Raw genomic sequence first — 13,894 nt, 5'->3', positions numbered from 1 at the left:
TGAAGGTGATGTATATAGAATTATAATCCAATTAATGAATGACTCCCCAAAACCAAACCTCTCTAATGTGGAAAACAGGAATTTCCAGCTGACCCTATCGAATGCTTTTTCTGCGTCCAGAGTGACTATGAAGTTTTTTTTTGCTTTTTAAATTGAAGACTTTAATGAATTCTACCTTTAATGAAACTGGTTTGATCTGGGTGTGTTTTCAGTATTGATAATCATAAGAAATGTCGACTTTGAAGGATCATGTGACACTGAAGACTGGAATAATGGCTGCTGAAAATTCTATTTTGCCATCACATGAGGTACAAAATTAATATTTTGTGGTAATCAACATTGTCACAAATGCTATCCATTGAGCTTTACTTGTATTGAATCCGAAATATTCCTTATATTTCCCGCCTGTAGAAATGTCACTCCACCAGGCTTCAAGCTGTGAGAAAGAGTCAAAGGGGCAACCCCGGGGTTGACCAAACATAAGGCAGGCTGACCAGATCCCAACAGCGAATGTGTAACACAATACCTGCGAGCATGCCGTGGGATGCTTTGAACTTGATTTAGTACCCGGGTCACAAGCGACTTGGTTTGCCTCGCTGCAGGTTGGAGCCAGAACCCTGGGGACGCCAATCCCTTAAGACAGTGCTTGATGTCATCCTCCACGTTACGACAAAGACACATGAGATTAACTAACAAGGTGCCCTGCAGAGATCACTCAGACCTTAGATATAGAACTTACAAATATTAATAGTCTCGTTTAGGCTGGCTTATATATGTAATTAAAATCAGACTTTCAACATTACCAAACTGCAGTCAAAATTCCGATGTCATTGCAGGATTTTTGGGAAACGACATCAAAGGTCTGTTGAGAATAAGAAACAGAACCACCCTGTGTGCCGATACCAACAATACATTCTGACGTATTCGATTCGTCACCTTTTTCCTCTGAACTGATTCATGTTAAACATTATCACTTCCTGCTCTTGCATTTGTTGGTTTGGAAAGATTTCATCGAATTGATCTCTTGCCCAATAGTTTACTTTACATTTGACTATCAAAGATTCAAACCTGCACACAGAATTTTTGTTCCGTAATAACAAATGTCTTTATTGTCTGGACAACAGAATTTCATTAATGCCAGGACAAGTTGTCATAGGTGCTTTATATGTTTTGTAATGTTATACAGTTGATTCATTTAAATTTTATCGGCCACAAGAGTTTGATATGTTAGTTTTTATATACAAACATGCAAAATATGTACAATTGTTTTGTGCTTCTATTTAAATTTAGCTGGAAAATGCATTGGAACCTTGTATTAAGCTGTTTAATGGTAGTTAGTCACAACTAAAGAATTGTGGCTTTTTTTGTTTTGTAGTCAATGTATGTGACTTTAAAAATAGTCCTAGACTTAAAAATATTCACAAAAGGCACCAATCTTATTTTCCAACTTATCTTATTTTTTGTCTTTTGCAATCAAAATTTTGAAAGTACTTCTGTTATTATTGAATCTCAGGTTATAGGCTGAGATCAGATGGACTGAAACATGACACCTTTGAATCATATATGAATTATAATAACAGTCATCCTGCTGGGAAATGAACTGAAAGTTGTGTGAGATCATCTTCATCAGAACCGATGCTGACGGATGGTCTGATACTCTGTACAACCACAGCATCAGGAAAAAAATAGTCACTAAAAACTTTTAAATATAAAACTGAGTTTTATATATCTAAATGCTAAGAAATCCTATTAGTTTTTTAAAAGCATATTGTGAGAAATTATTTTACCCATAACATGCTGCAACTACTAATGGTCAATTAGATATGACACTTTACTTTTCACATATTTATGCAACCAACCTTTAGGGAAAAAGACTTTATGCTGTTTAAAATTTTTAGATAAAAAAAGATAAAGATAAAGTTTAAAAATATCTGCAGCATATAAAATCACCATTATATGATTTTTTTAAAGTTAAGACTTACCTAAAGCAATATCAGATATCATTTTTGTATCATATCAACCACAAAACTGACATGAAGGTATGTTAACAACACCAGATAAGACTCTTAAAAAATACAGCCATCACTTTTTGATGTGATATTTCATTTTTATTAGCGCCTTTTAGATTTGAAGATAGTTTCATGTTACATGAGCTCTAGTTAAGAATACAAAGCTCTAGCTACCTAATTTCAAAATAAAACCATGAAATGTGAAACGATTAGCATTTTTTGGCAAAACATGATTAGGATGTAGAGGTTAAATGATAATGACCCTCCTGTTTTAACCTCAAGGCTGTTGTTAGCCCCAGTTACGCTTCCTGACAGCAGAGGAAGGAAAAGGGGAATCATTGTAATGCCCAAGAAACAACACATCACTTATCTTCCTCATATAGTGGTGAAAATAGGCCTGTGTTTGAGAGCTCCGGTGGACTCCAGGTTAATGACTCTGTGGAGCTTAGTAGCTGTTCAGGAGCCGACCCCATAGGAGGGCGAGTGGGGGGTATCATTAGGGTGATCGCCCCTGGGCCGGAGAAAGTGACGTAGGCTGCTTGACTGCTAAGAGCATCAGTCACACATTGTCGAATTCTCAATGTATGAAAGATTCCTTAGTACTGAACATTTGAAGCTAAAAGACCATGAGGTCTTTACTGACGAGCCAATCATAACATACCTAATGGTTCACTTTTTGCTCTACTAAATGATTCTGGAAAAGTGCATTAATTTGACATCTATGGATATTAACAAAGTGCTCTGTGGAAGCTTTAAGATGTCTGAAAGCACTTGTGATTATTTAACAGGGCCGTCAGAAATTTGGCTATTGTAATGAGTCCGTCTCGTTCATGAAAGCTGACGTTCAGTTCTCTTTTCGTTTGCCTGACAATGGCATTCTTTCGTGCCAGAGCCGCAAGTTGTATTATGCATAGCAGTATTATTTCTATATAGTCACTAGATATTCTCCTTCATAACAGGTTGGATCCAGATGGGGGATTTTACTGCCAAACAGAAGAACAAAAGAGTTTCCCGGAGCAATATGGTGTTAAGTGATACAACATGAGCCGCTTATTACATTTTCAGAATCTTTGTCTTGGGGATGTATTTTGTTTATCATGAACAAAATGTAGTGACTAAACTTAAAGCACCGATTGACTTAAAAACCTAAAGCAGACTGACAGAACTTGAGTAAATCAATAATACACTAATGTTATTAAAGGAATAATCCTGGCATCATTTACTCACCCTAATGCCGTTCTGTGGAACACAAATGGAGATCAGAAAAATTTGAAATTCAATTCAGGGGTCCAAAGTTAAGTCTAATTACAAGTTAAGTCTAAAAAAAAATATTTTTAGTGATTTGATGTTGCTGATATTATGTTACCATATTTTAACTTAAAATAATATAGAAATCATTTTTATTTAGGAATTGCTAGTAAATTTGAAAATTAATTAAAATTACACTGCAAGTAGCACATTGAATTAAACATTAAATTATAAGCACGGAGACATGAAATAATATTTTCTTGTAAAACATGCTCAGTAATTTTTGGAAAATAATTTTTACAATGTACATAAATTGATCAATGTTTTGATCAAACTTTTTGTCCCCAGTGACCTACACTTTATGAACAAAAACCACTCTCTTGTGTGTGTATGAGTGTGTGTGTGTGTGTGTGTGTGTGTGCGTGTTTGTGTGTGTGTGTGTGTGTGTGTGTGTGTGGCAGAAGAAAAAAGTTATATACAGTATATATATAGTTTGGAAAGGCATGGGGTTAAGAAAATGATAATTTTTAAGAAAACGTTTCCTTAAGTCATTGAAGTAAATGTACTAGGTAAATGTATGTATGTATATATATATATATATCTATATATATATATATATATATATATATATATATATATATATATATATATATATATATATATATATATATATACATATATATATAATTACAGGATTATTTCAATGATTGTAGCTTAAAATCAAATTTTAGGTTCAGTCATACTGGATGTCTTCCACCCTTCCAGGATGTATTTCTTATGCCCGATTTACGAATCTAATTTTTCTTATTCTTTTTCAGACGAGCATCCAGTAAACATCACTAAACATTAACAGGAAAGTTTGAAAGCAGGACAAAAACTGCTTTAACTTCCACGTTCTGTTTATCCGTCCTGCAAAAGACAAGTCTATTTATGGACAAGCAGATTGCACAAATAAACACTACTCTAGATGTGAAAACTCTGCCTTTATTATGCATGAAACACCACAATGGATTTGTGTACTTCTCGTGCAGCGTTCTGATTGCCTGTTTATTTTCGCAGCAGCCCTCCTGAGCCAATGGATGCTGGGCCAACCACCGTGAGGTGCCAAGTCTCTCCAGCCATTTCCTGTGTGACATCATTGTGTATCCCCTAACGGCAGCATGATGCGTGTCTTGTCTGCTCCCTGGGTGGCGTGCGCTAAGTATTCCGTAAACATGGGGGTTCGGCGCTCTCTTTGTTGAATGAGTTTGAAAGGGGACTTTTGATGCTCTGTCACTCTTAATGCAACACTTGCACCACTAAACCTAATGCAACCAAACTGCAATTTAACTACCATCAGGCTGCAACAGTTGATCTTTGCTAATTTCAAAAAGCTAAAAGATGACAGCTTTCACTGGGATACTGATAGTATTCTCCCAAAATTACATTCTGAATTTCAGACTATTTATAGGCCATTTTGTAATGAAAAGACAAAGCAATAATGTGCAATGAAGGTACATAAAATTAAAACAGCTATTATCATTTGCAAACTAGTAGGTAGATTTGCTTTTAGATATTATATTTAGCTATTACATATTTTCCACAATTTTTTTTTTTTTTTTTTTTTTACATTTATTAAATAGACAACCAACATGCAGTTTGATTGCTTTCATGATTCATTTTCAGATTTGGCTCTTAAATTGTTATAGCAGTATATTGCAATTGAATTGAGTCATCAATATCATAACTCTCTTTGTTCAGATAGGAAATTGGATGTTAAGGGGTTTTAAGGTGTAGGCCTATACAGTATCTGTTTTATTTAACCTTAGCACTACCCAGGAACAAGGCTTGACCTTAGTGTAACTGTAACCCTGCACCATCTCCTGATTATAACTTCTTAATGTTACCCTCTACAGTAATGTCCCTGTGTCTAAAGAGCCCAAGCCTTTCATGTAGAAACTAAAGCATGGCAGGTGGCAGATGGTTTTTCAAAAGCACTTTTATTTTACAAATACAAGCATAATATTCACAAATGTTTGATCTTAAAACAAAAAAATTGAGAAAGATGAATGGTTCGTTATTGTGACGATCATGCTGCAACATGTTAACACTCATTTTAAAATCAAAACATAGAATGTTAAAATCATAGAAATATAAAATGGCTTGCAATACCGAGAATCGAGGGAATAAACTTTTACATCAGGGAATAATTATTTTAAAAATTTCATCAAAAAAAAAAAAAAAAAAAAAGGTATTGGCAAAACATGTTTCTGCACTGCCCACTTCCGCTAAATCACAACCCACGCATGCACGCAATCTTTATTTTGTACCCTATAAAAGGTAGAGTAGGCTACAGATAGGCCTGTTACCGGCGCATCCAGTAAACTGTCTTTCGGTTTCGATGGCTTTTCCGTGTGATTTTAAAACGGTTGCAGCAACTTCTGCAAGTTGCACCTGTTTCCAGGAGCAGAAGATCTGCTTGTCGTTTTAGTGGAAAATTATTTTCCTTCATAAAGTGAATTGCCAGAGAGTTGTTGTAGCTATGAGCTGTACAGCTGTGTAAATGAACAAGTGCTCGCTTTGACTTCCTTCTTCACTTTTTTCCCCCAACAAAAAGGTTCGTTTGGCTTCTTATGTGTTTCAGACAAATTATTATAGCCTATATTTTAAAAATGATTTTGATCATCGGTTTACACGCGACAAAGAAACACAATTCATACACTTCATAGATTTTTAAGAACTCTGGCAACCCACGAAAAGATTCGTGTAAGTTTTTTTTTTTTTTTTTTTTTTTTTTTTTTTGAGTAATTAAGAGCCGAAATACCACATTAATAAATGACCTAAGGGACCTGAAAGATATGTATATAGTATAAAAAAAATACCAGTAAAAATAATTCTGCACAATAGGCTACTGGTTTAGGGAAGCTGATCAAACGGAGTTAACACTGACATCAGAGCAGCTTTACGAGTCAAAAATCATTACAAGGTCAAAATAAGCTGTGATTTAATGCGACACTATCAGAATTATCTGAACCGTTAAATGTCACAATACTACTGTTTAAAACTATAGGTTTTATTTATTTTTTCTGACCTAGACTACAAGTAGGCCACACACTCATTCCGGTTTCGAAAGAACGTAAAAACAAACAAACAAACAAACGTTAAACAAATGCACAATGATGTCGGAAAAGCAGCACCATCATGTACAGTACCTGTTAGAACAGCAATACAAGGCTTTCTTTATTTGGGAAACTCCCACGGGCGTTCTTCTCGACATTGGATCCCACGGGCCGTGATTTAGAGCAAAAAGCTTAAATACACCGTATAGAGCTCGAGTCTCCGAGGACAACCAGCGTCACTCCACGCGCTCTATCCCTTCAAGAAAAGCCAACGAATCTTTGTTTCTAAGATTTTCAGTATAGTCTATTTAAAGGCGGACCTCAACATCTGAACATCTGTTCAATTCACGTGACTCTAAAATGCTAACATCTGGTCAAAATAAGTTTCATTCGTGTGCCTCTAACATCCATCTGCCAAATGCCTTACAAGTGGAAATGAACTCAAACTTTGGTCCAGTTTTCTCCTGAAGTTCACTTATGACGTTTATGTAAAAATAAAAGTGTTTGCTATTATTTAAACCAAATATTAGAGCAATTGAAAAAGTTGTCCACAATGAATTATTCGTTAAAACTTGACGTAATTTGTTTGTGTGTCTCTCGAGGGGATTTTTATTTAGGTTAACATTACAGTTGCTCAGCATTCAGGCCAGCTTCATCCACCCCACCTTCCCGTGTCCTGCTGAAGGCAGCTTAAATTTCATAGACATCTGGGAATTCCGCACATGCCTCAAAACCCAATTACACACCTTCAAACGTGCACGTGCTTTTATTTCAAATATTCCATGATTCTAAAATACTTTCCCAGACTTCATATAAAACCAAACGCAACTGACAGTATATACTACATATGGTTCAATGCCAAATACATACCACTAACGTATAGCAAAAATATCCCACTGGCCTTCCGCAGTCATAGCAAGACAAAAACGCATTTTAGACTTTTGTTCCTATAAATTAATAATTTCTATTTTATTTAGTGAACTGGATGTAGGCTACTTACATTGCAAGGAACTTCTTTTTATAAAATGAACGAAACTGGACAATAGCAAAACAATCAGACAAAACTGAGTAGCACTGTCTTTTTCCCCTGCACACAGTATTTTTGGAGCAGCCTCTGGACATACGTCCATTGCAATCCCCAGGGATTTGACCCTGTGACGCACGTGTGTATTTGGGAAGTTTTAGCAGAATGAAAACGATAATGTTTAGTGCAACTGTAAAAAAGACTTTAAAATGTTTGGAGCACATGCCATGAATACAAAGCTATTTTCTTGTCTGCTTCCTTTTTTTTTCTCCCAAATGAACTGAGAGTACATATTATTGAATTTATACGTCTATAACCCCGGCTTAGATAAATGTCAACCAACTAAATCAGAAGTCGGAATTAACCAGATCTATCGGAATAAAACTTGATATTCCATCAGAATCTTATACAATCGTTAAAGACTATTTAAAATTATGCAGTTTTGATCTATAATGCGTTCTGATGTGATAATAATGCACAGTTTATCTCTTATACTCAAACATAGTCTGTATTGGACTATTAAAAAATATTCCTTTTTTTTTTTTTTTTTACTAAAAGTAATAAAACAATGGCTTATTGTTTAGATCAAAATGTATTGTTTTAATTTTTCAACTTAATTGAACGTATTTTTGTCTCTGATTTCCTGCCTATGTCAACCAACTCTTGTAATTATTTTTTAATATAACTATTAAAATCATTCTTCATAATGAGACTAAACGAGTGGTGATAACGTGTATTTACTGTTTCCCTTCTAAAATTTTCAGTTTTTCCAAAATCGGACACACAAATGAAGTGAATACATTTTGATACTAACGTATATTTCTTAAAAGTTCTTCATCTTTATTACAGAAATATACATGTATTTACAAAAGTAACAAAAAAATAAGAATGCATTTCGACACAGGATACATTTGCCTTCATTTCAAAAAGTGTGTCATTAATAAATAAATAGAATTGTACTAAAACTTTGCATTTTGCACAGGATTCGAACTAGAGGCTTCATTCCCCATCTTCTCATCGACAGTCCTTGTGATGCAATTTCACTTTCTCCAAGAAAGCTATGCACAACTGAGTCTTCAAAAAACTAAAATAGAAAAACATGCATATGCACACATTTCCAACATTCGTCGTCAATAATAACACTCGCGAGGAAGTCCATATGCAGCGCACGCGCAACAATTCGCTGTCCGTGGCCTTCTCTCGATAATAGCCATGACCTCTGTTGGAACATTTGCAGTTTTCCCCAAGATTATGAAGGAATCTAGCATTGTGTCGGCGCATTGGTCCTCGAGTTTTCCCAGCTCTTGGCTTTCACCTGCGAATAACAGCATGATTAAGGCGGGACAATTTTTGCTATAGGAAAAACATTAGTTACAGTAACCTTTTTGTTTTGAGGGGGGAAAAAATCATTGTTATCGATTGTGTGAAAAAAAAAGTGCTACAGTAGGCCGTGCTGGTAAACAATTCAGTTGCATTTCATGCAAAAGCTGTTTAACAGCCTCCCAGCTTTTATAGACTTAAGCTACATTTCGACCAAACTTAATTATTTATTTAGCGTTATTACTATATCTAAAGGAAGAGGCAGTGTGTAAAAATAAAGCCATGCAGATAGTAAACAAATCCAGACGATCTGAAATACATGCAACAGTTGTTGGCTTTCCAACTTGTGACTAAACGCGTAAAATGAAGTAAATGTTTAGAGAGCTCTTACTCAGTTGTTAACAACATCATTACACACGAGGGATATTGTGAAAGCGTACCATTTGAAAACAAAAAAAGTTTCCCTGCGCACTAGTGAGATGCAGACATGGACCATGCGCCCTCCATCCTCCAAACTGAGAACGCGTAGCTCAAACGCTCGTGAGCAACATAACTACAACTTGCCATCTTGGAGTCCAGCTCGTCACTCTGTAGAACCTGACAGAGAAAATCGATGTACCTGGCGGCGAGTTTTAGCGTCTGTATTTTGCTCAGTTTGTCGGAGGGTAAAGTGGGGATGATTTTGCGCAAAGCCGCAAACGCTTCGTTGAGAGACTGCGTCCTCTGTCGCTCGCGCACGTTCGCCATCACGCGCTGCGTCTGCAGCTCCTCAAAAGACTGAGGGCTGTTGCTGCTGTTGCTAGACTTTTTCCCCCTTTTCCCAAGGGTCGAGCTATCGGAATCCTCCCCGTTTTTCCTGCTCGACCGTCTTTTTCTTCCGCACCTCTTCGGTGGCCTGTCGGGCTCTCCTTCGCTGTTGCTGAGGCTGTCCGCGGGAGACACGGGGGAGCTGGAGGAGTCTCGCGCGGGCTCTTCGGGCATCTCGTTCAAGTCTGCTGAAAGCGCGTGCGATCCAAGACGTTATTCCCTCGTGAGGGTGAAATACAATTCCAAGTGTGCGTTGCTTATTCTCGGAGAAATAACTAGGTATCCGGGATTCCAAGCAACTTTGAGTTGGGTTGAAGGAAAAAGTTGGGGAGCTCTTATAGTCTGCTAAAGTGTTTGTGAGAAGAGAGACGATTGGCCAAGAAGGCTCAAGACGCGAGAAGGAGGGTGGGGGAAACTTTTCTTTTAAACTAGAGATATTTTCCTTGACAAGTCTGACAGTTCTTTGGTAAGCAGAAAAAAATAGCGTTTGCACGCTCAACTAAATGAAAGGATTCGTTGTGCTCTGATTAGATTTTAAAACAATGTACAGTCAGTGCGTTTTAGAATCAACTCGGTATTTCCTTTGTAATTATAACCTACCTAATTCGGTTATTGGTTATTTCATCACACGAACATATTCTTTTACGAACGAACGAACACAACAACATTTGGTCACTGAAACGAAACCATAAGGAAAATAAATAAATAAATACAAAAAAGCCACTGAGAAAAACTCTATGTCCAAAAATTAATAATAACACATTTGCCTGAATATAGTCTGCCAGGTTCAGCTTGATTTGTGTTTAGAAATCAATTAGGAATTATAAATGCAGAAGTATGTCTGAAAATATCAGCTCTAATTCGATATAATATTTTAGGATTCAAATAAGTGTTTTTCAGACTCAGTAATTTACATGAATTATATATTACATAATCTATCTTGATTGTGACAGCCCTTCACTTGCCAGAACCATTTGAAACCCAAACCAAGACATACAACCTAAACATGTCAAGCGTAAATGATCAGATTCTATGTACTTTTAACACATCAGTAAAATACTGTCCACTGTAACACTGCACAGATTTGTAATTTTATAGTTTTGTTTATACAAAGGGAACTGATAAACGTTCTCCACCAGGGGTCGTGATATTCTGGTTGTTCATTCCAAATTCGTAATACTAGAGTTACAAGTTAACTGGCAGTGAACTAAATCAGATAATAACACAAATTATCTTGAATTATCCATCAGAAATCCAGACTGATCTGGAAGACTGGCAGGTATCCAATACAACTTTTAACATTTACAGTTTACACTTTTCCCATTTCTCCTGAGAATAATTTCAATTCATCACATTTTAAAGGCAGAACTATCTCAAGACAAAGACTAAACCAAATCTCCCATTTTCACCCAGTGATGCTTCATGTTTTTATCCAGGGACAAAATTACAGAGTGCAGCACACTATATCTGAAGGTATTTGAGCACCAGCAGATAACCCTATAACACTTGGGCTGTAGCCCTATCAAGGGGACATAAATTATCTTGGTAATGTCCAATATTCACCTCTTGCATAATTTAAGGTTGTTGCACAATTTGTGCAGCTAGGGCGGGGGACTGATAAACATGTTAGGGGATTTTGCTTCGGCTCAGTCCAATGTTTGTGCAGTCCAGTTTCAGCTCCTTGGGTCTCTTAAAAGACAAATCCTGGATTCACATTATACATCTAACACCACACACGTGGCATATAATCGATTTCCCTGTGCAGGACTGCTGAGTGAGTGAGGATTTTGACTTGCACTAAGTATGTGATGATGATTCACGCTCTGACTCAAATTTCGAGAAGTCCAAGAATCTGATATTTTACAGCTCCTCCTGCTGCACAGAGTGCAAGGACAGATCCAGCACTGCTCTAAAGCCAAAGCACATAATGAGGGCTCCAATAACTGCATTATCGTGTATTAACAGCACTGTATAAGGAACAGTCTTGTCTCTTTGGGCCTTCACTCCTGTCAAGTGGTGAAACAAGCAGCAATGTTGTACTGTATACCTACATTACTATTACTAAACTGACTATTTTCATATTCACTACTACCTTATCAGCAGAATTCTTAAAGTGGAGGCAAAATGTTGAAGGCTCATCAGTGGGTTCTGCTCGTGAATATCTCTTTCTCTGGATTTCCTTACAAGTTGTTTTACCATCTTACATTGTATGCTATACTTGGAAGGACAAATAGGCCTATAAATTATTTCTAGGTGGGATATTCTGAGCAATAGACTGCTGAAAATAATAGATAGATAGATAGATAGATAGATAGATAGATAGATAGATAGATAGATAGATAGATAGATAGATAGATAGATAGATAGATAGATAGATAGAGTGGATGAATGGAAGGATGGACAGGTGGATGGGCAGACAGACAGAGTCAGATGGATGGATGGATGGATGGATGGATGGATGAATAGATAGATAGATAGATAGATAGATAGACAGACAGACAGACAGACAGACAGACAGACACACACAGACAGACAGTGGATGGATGAATGGAAGGACTGACAGGCGGATGGGCAGACAGACAGAGAGTCATATGGAGGGATGGACAGATAGATACAGTAGATGGATGGATGATTGGATGGATAGATAGATAGATAGATAGATAGATAGATAGATAGATAGATAGATAGATAGATAGATAGATAGATAGATAGATAGATAGATGGGTAGGTGGGTGGATGGATGGATGGATGGATAGATGGATGAGCAAACAGACAGAGTTGGATAGACAGACAGACAGACAGACAGATAGATAGATAGATAGATAGATAGATAGATAGATGGATAGATGGATGGATGGATGGATGGATATATAGATAATGTTTCCTAAGCCCATTTTTCTTTCATATATAGGATTACAAGGTTGAAGACATAAATATCAAAATAAAGTCACTGGGGAAAAATCCTAATTTCATCATTTTTAACATCTTTTTTTTCAGGTACAGGAGAACTGTTTGCTGGAGGGGGTTAGAAGTTTATTCTCATTACATTCAGGCCCTCAAGTGAACTAACCTCATGACGAGAGGCAGACTCCAGACATCATATCGGCTCCTGATAGGACCTGTCTGGCCCACAAAAGAGAAAGGATATGGGTGAAGATTAGAGAGGTGAGGATGAATATAGGCAGATCTAGCCTGTCTGGATCTGAGGATTGGACTATGAATGAGTGCTTTCAATGAGGACGGCTGTGCTGGTCTGGATGTGGCTGGATGAGCAGCAGAGAAGTGGCACATGGACTAATGAGACATGAGCCAACCAACCAAGCATCATTTATAGAGAGAGCTTTTTAAAATAAAGTGTATAACATTACATTTTCACAATGTCAGGATGAAAAAGAGGCCAAGAGTGAAAAGAAGCCAAGTGTTTTTCCTGCACAACTTTGGAATCACCAGCACCACAACAAAAACATAATTTTAAAATAGATGTACTGCAAAATTTGCACTGTACTTGCACATTTGCCTCGGATTTTGGGTTTTTGTCTGATCTCCAGTAATCTGTGGGTTAGTAAAAATCTGGCCTAAAAAATTATGTAGCGCAAACCCAGCATTACTGGTAAAAATTAGTCACTTACATTAGCTTATACTAACAGTAATCAGATGGCTTTCATATAATTGTTTCAAAAATGTGTATAGTGTGTGGCATTAATTGTTTTATTAATTTCATGTTTTTTGTACTTGATTTTCCAACTTATTACTCATTGATATTACTGACTGGTTATTCATAAACATTCATTATCAACTTGTAGTTGATAATAGGCTACACAAAAAACAGTAGAGTTGTTTTGTAATAAATTATATTTTCATACAGTAAAATCATTATTTAGCATGACATGCATTGCATACATTGTAGACATATTGTATACACCATATCCACATAAAGTATACATTGTTTATATAGTCAAGTCATTTAAAGTTATTTCCCTTTTTATAAGTGCTAAAGTTTAGCATGTATTTAATGAAATTTCAGTAAAACCGATGAAATTATACAATAAATCTGTTAGAGGCCCATGGTCTCCTTTATGTTTTTAGATTAGACACTGTTCCATTGTTTTAATGTTCCTGGGGACACTGAGTCGCTCCATACCAGTCCAAGTCATCACTCAGTATGTCATGCCAGACCACACACACACACACACACACACACACACAAACTGTGGTGTTTTAGTTTTAAAAGCAACAACATTTTTTCACTAAAGTAAATAGCACAGTATCTGTGGCATAGTGATAACAGTTGCCAATGCCAGTTACAATATGTTGCCGAGTTCACTGTATGATTCAGATAGTGAATTCAGGTTAATGCATTTAATAACATAGTTCAATGATTCTGCGTT

The 13,894-nt window shown here is 36.5% G+C and overlaps 1 protein-coding gene across 3 annotated transcripts; it reads right to left on the bottom strand.

Moving 5' to 3' along the window:
* Positions 1-8,194: 8,194 nt before the first annotated feature.
* twist1b (twist family bHLH transcription factor 1b) lies at positions 8,195-9,862 on the bottom strand. Of its 3 annotated transcripts, none has more exons than XM_042740809.1 (2): positions 9,264-9,862; positions 8,195-8,694 (listed from the first exon to the last, which is right to left on the bottom strand). In XM_042740809.1, exons 1-2 carry the CDS (start codon positions 9,678-9,680, stop codon positions 8,641-8,643), a joined length of 471 nt encoding a protein of 156 aa, XP_042596743.1. In that variant the 5' UTR covers positions 9,681-9,862; the 3' UTR covers positions 8,195-8,640. The 3 variants fall into 3 exon arrangements, with proteins under 3 accessions (XP_042596743.1, XP_042596744.1, XP_018974613.2); XM_042740810.1 differs by having other exon boundaries at positions 9,319-9,861; XM_019119068.2 differs by having other exon boundaries at positions 9,140-9,858.
* Positions 9,863-13,894: the final 4,032 nt, after the last annotated feature.

The sequence above is a fragment of the Cyprinus carpio genome, chromosome B16 (genome assembly GCF_018340385.1).
Source record: "Cyprinus carpio isolate SPL01 chromosome B16, ASM1834038v1, whole genome shotgun sequence".
Classification (NCBI taxonomy): Eukaryota; Metazoa; Chordata; class Actinopteri; order Cypriniformes; family Cyprinidae; genus Cyprinus; species Cyprinus carpio.
Note: the sequence above shows the minus strand (reverse complement) of the source record. Positions and strands in the feature narration are given on the sequence as shown.

Coding starts and splice junctions, on each gene's coding strand:
- twist1b (XM_019119068.2), bottom strand. CDS start 9,680: ATGCCCGAAGAGCCCGCGCGAGACTCCTCCAGCTCCCCCGTGTCTCCC.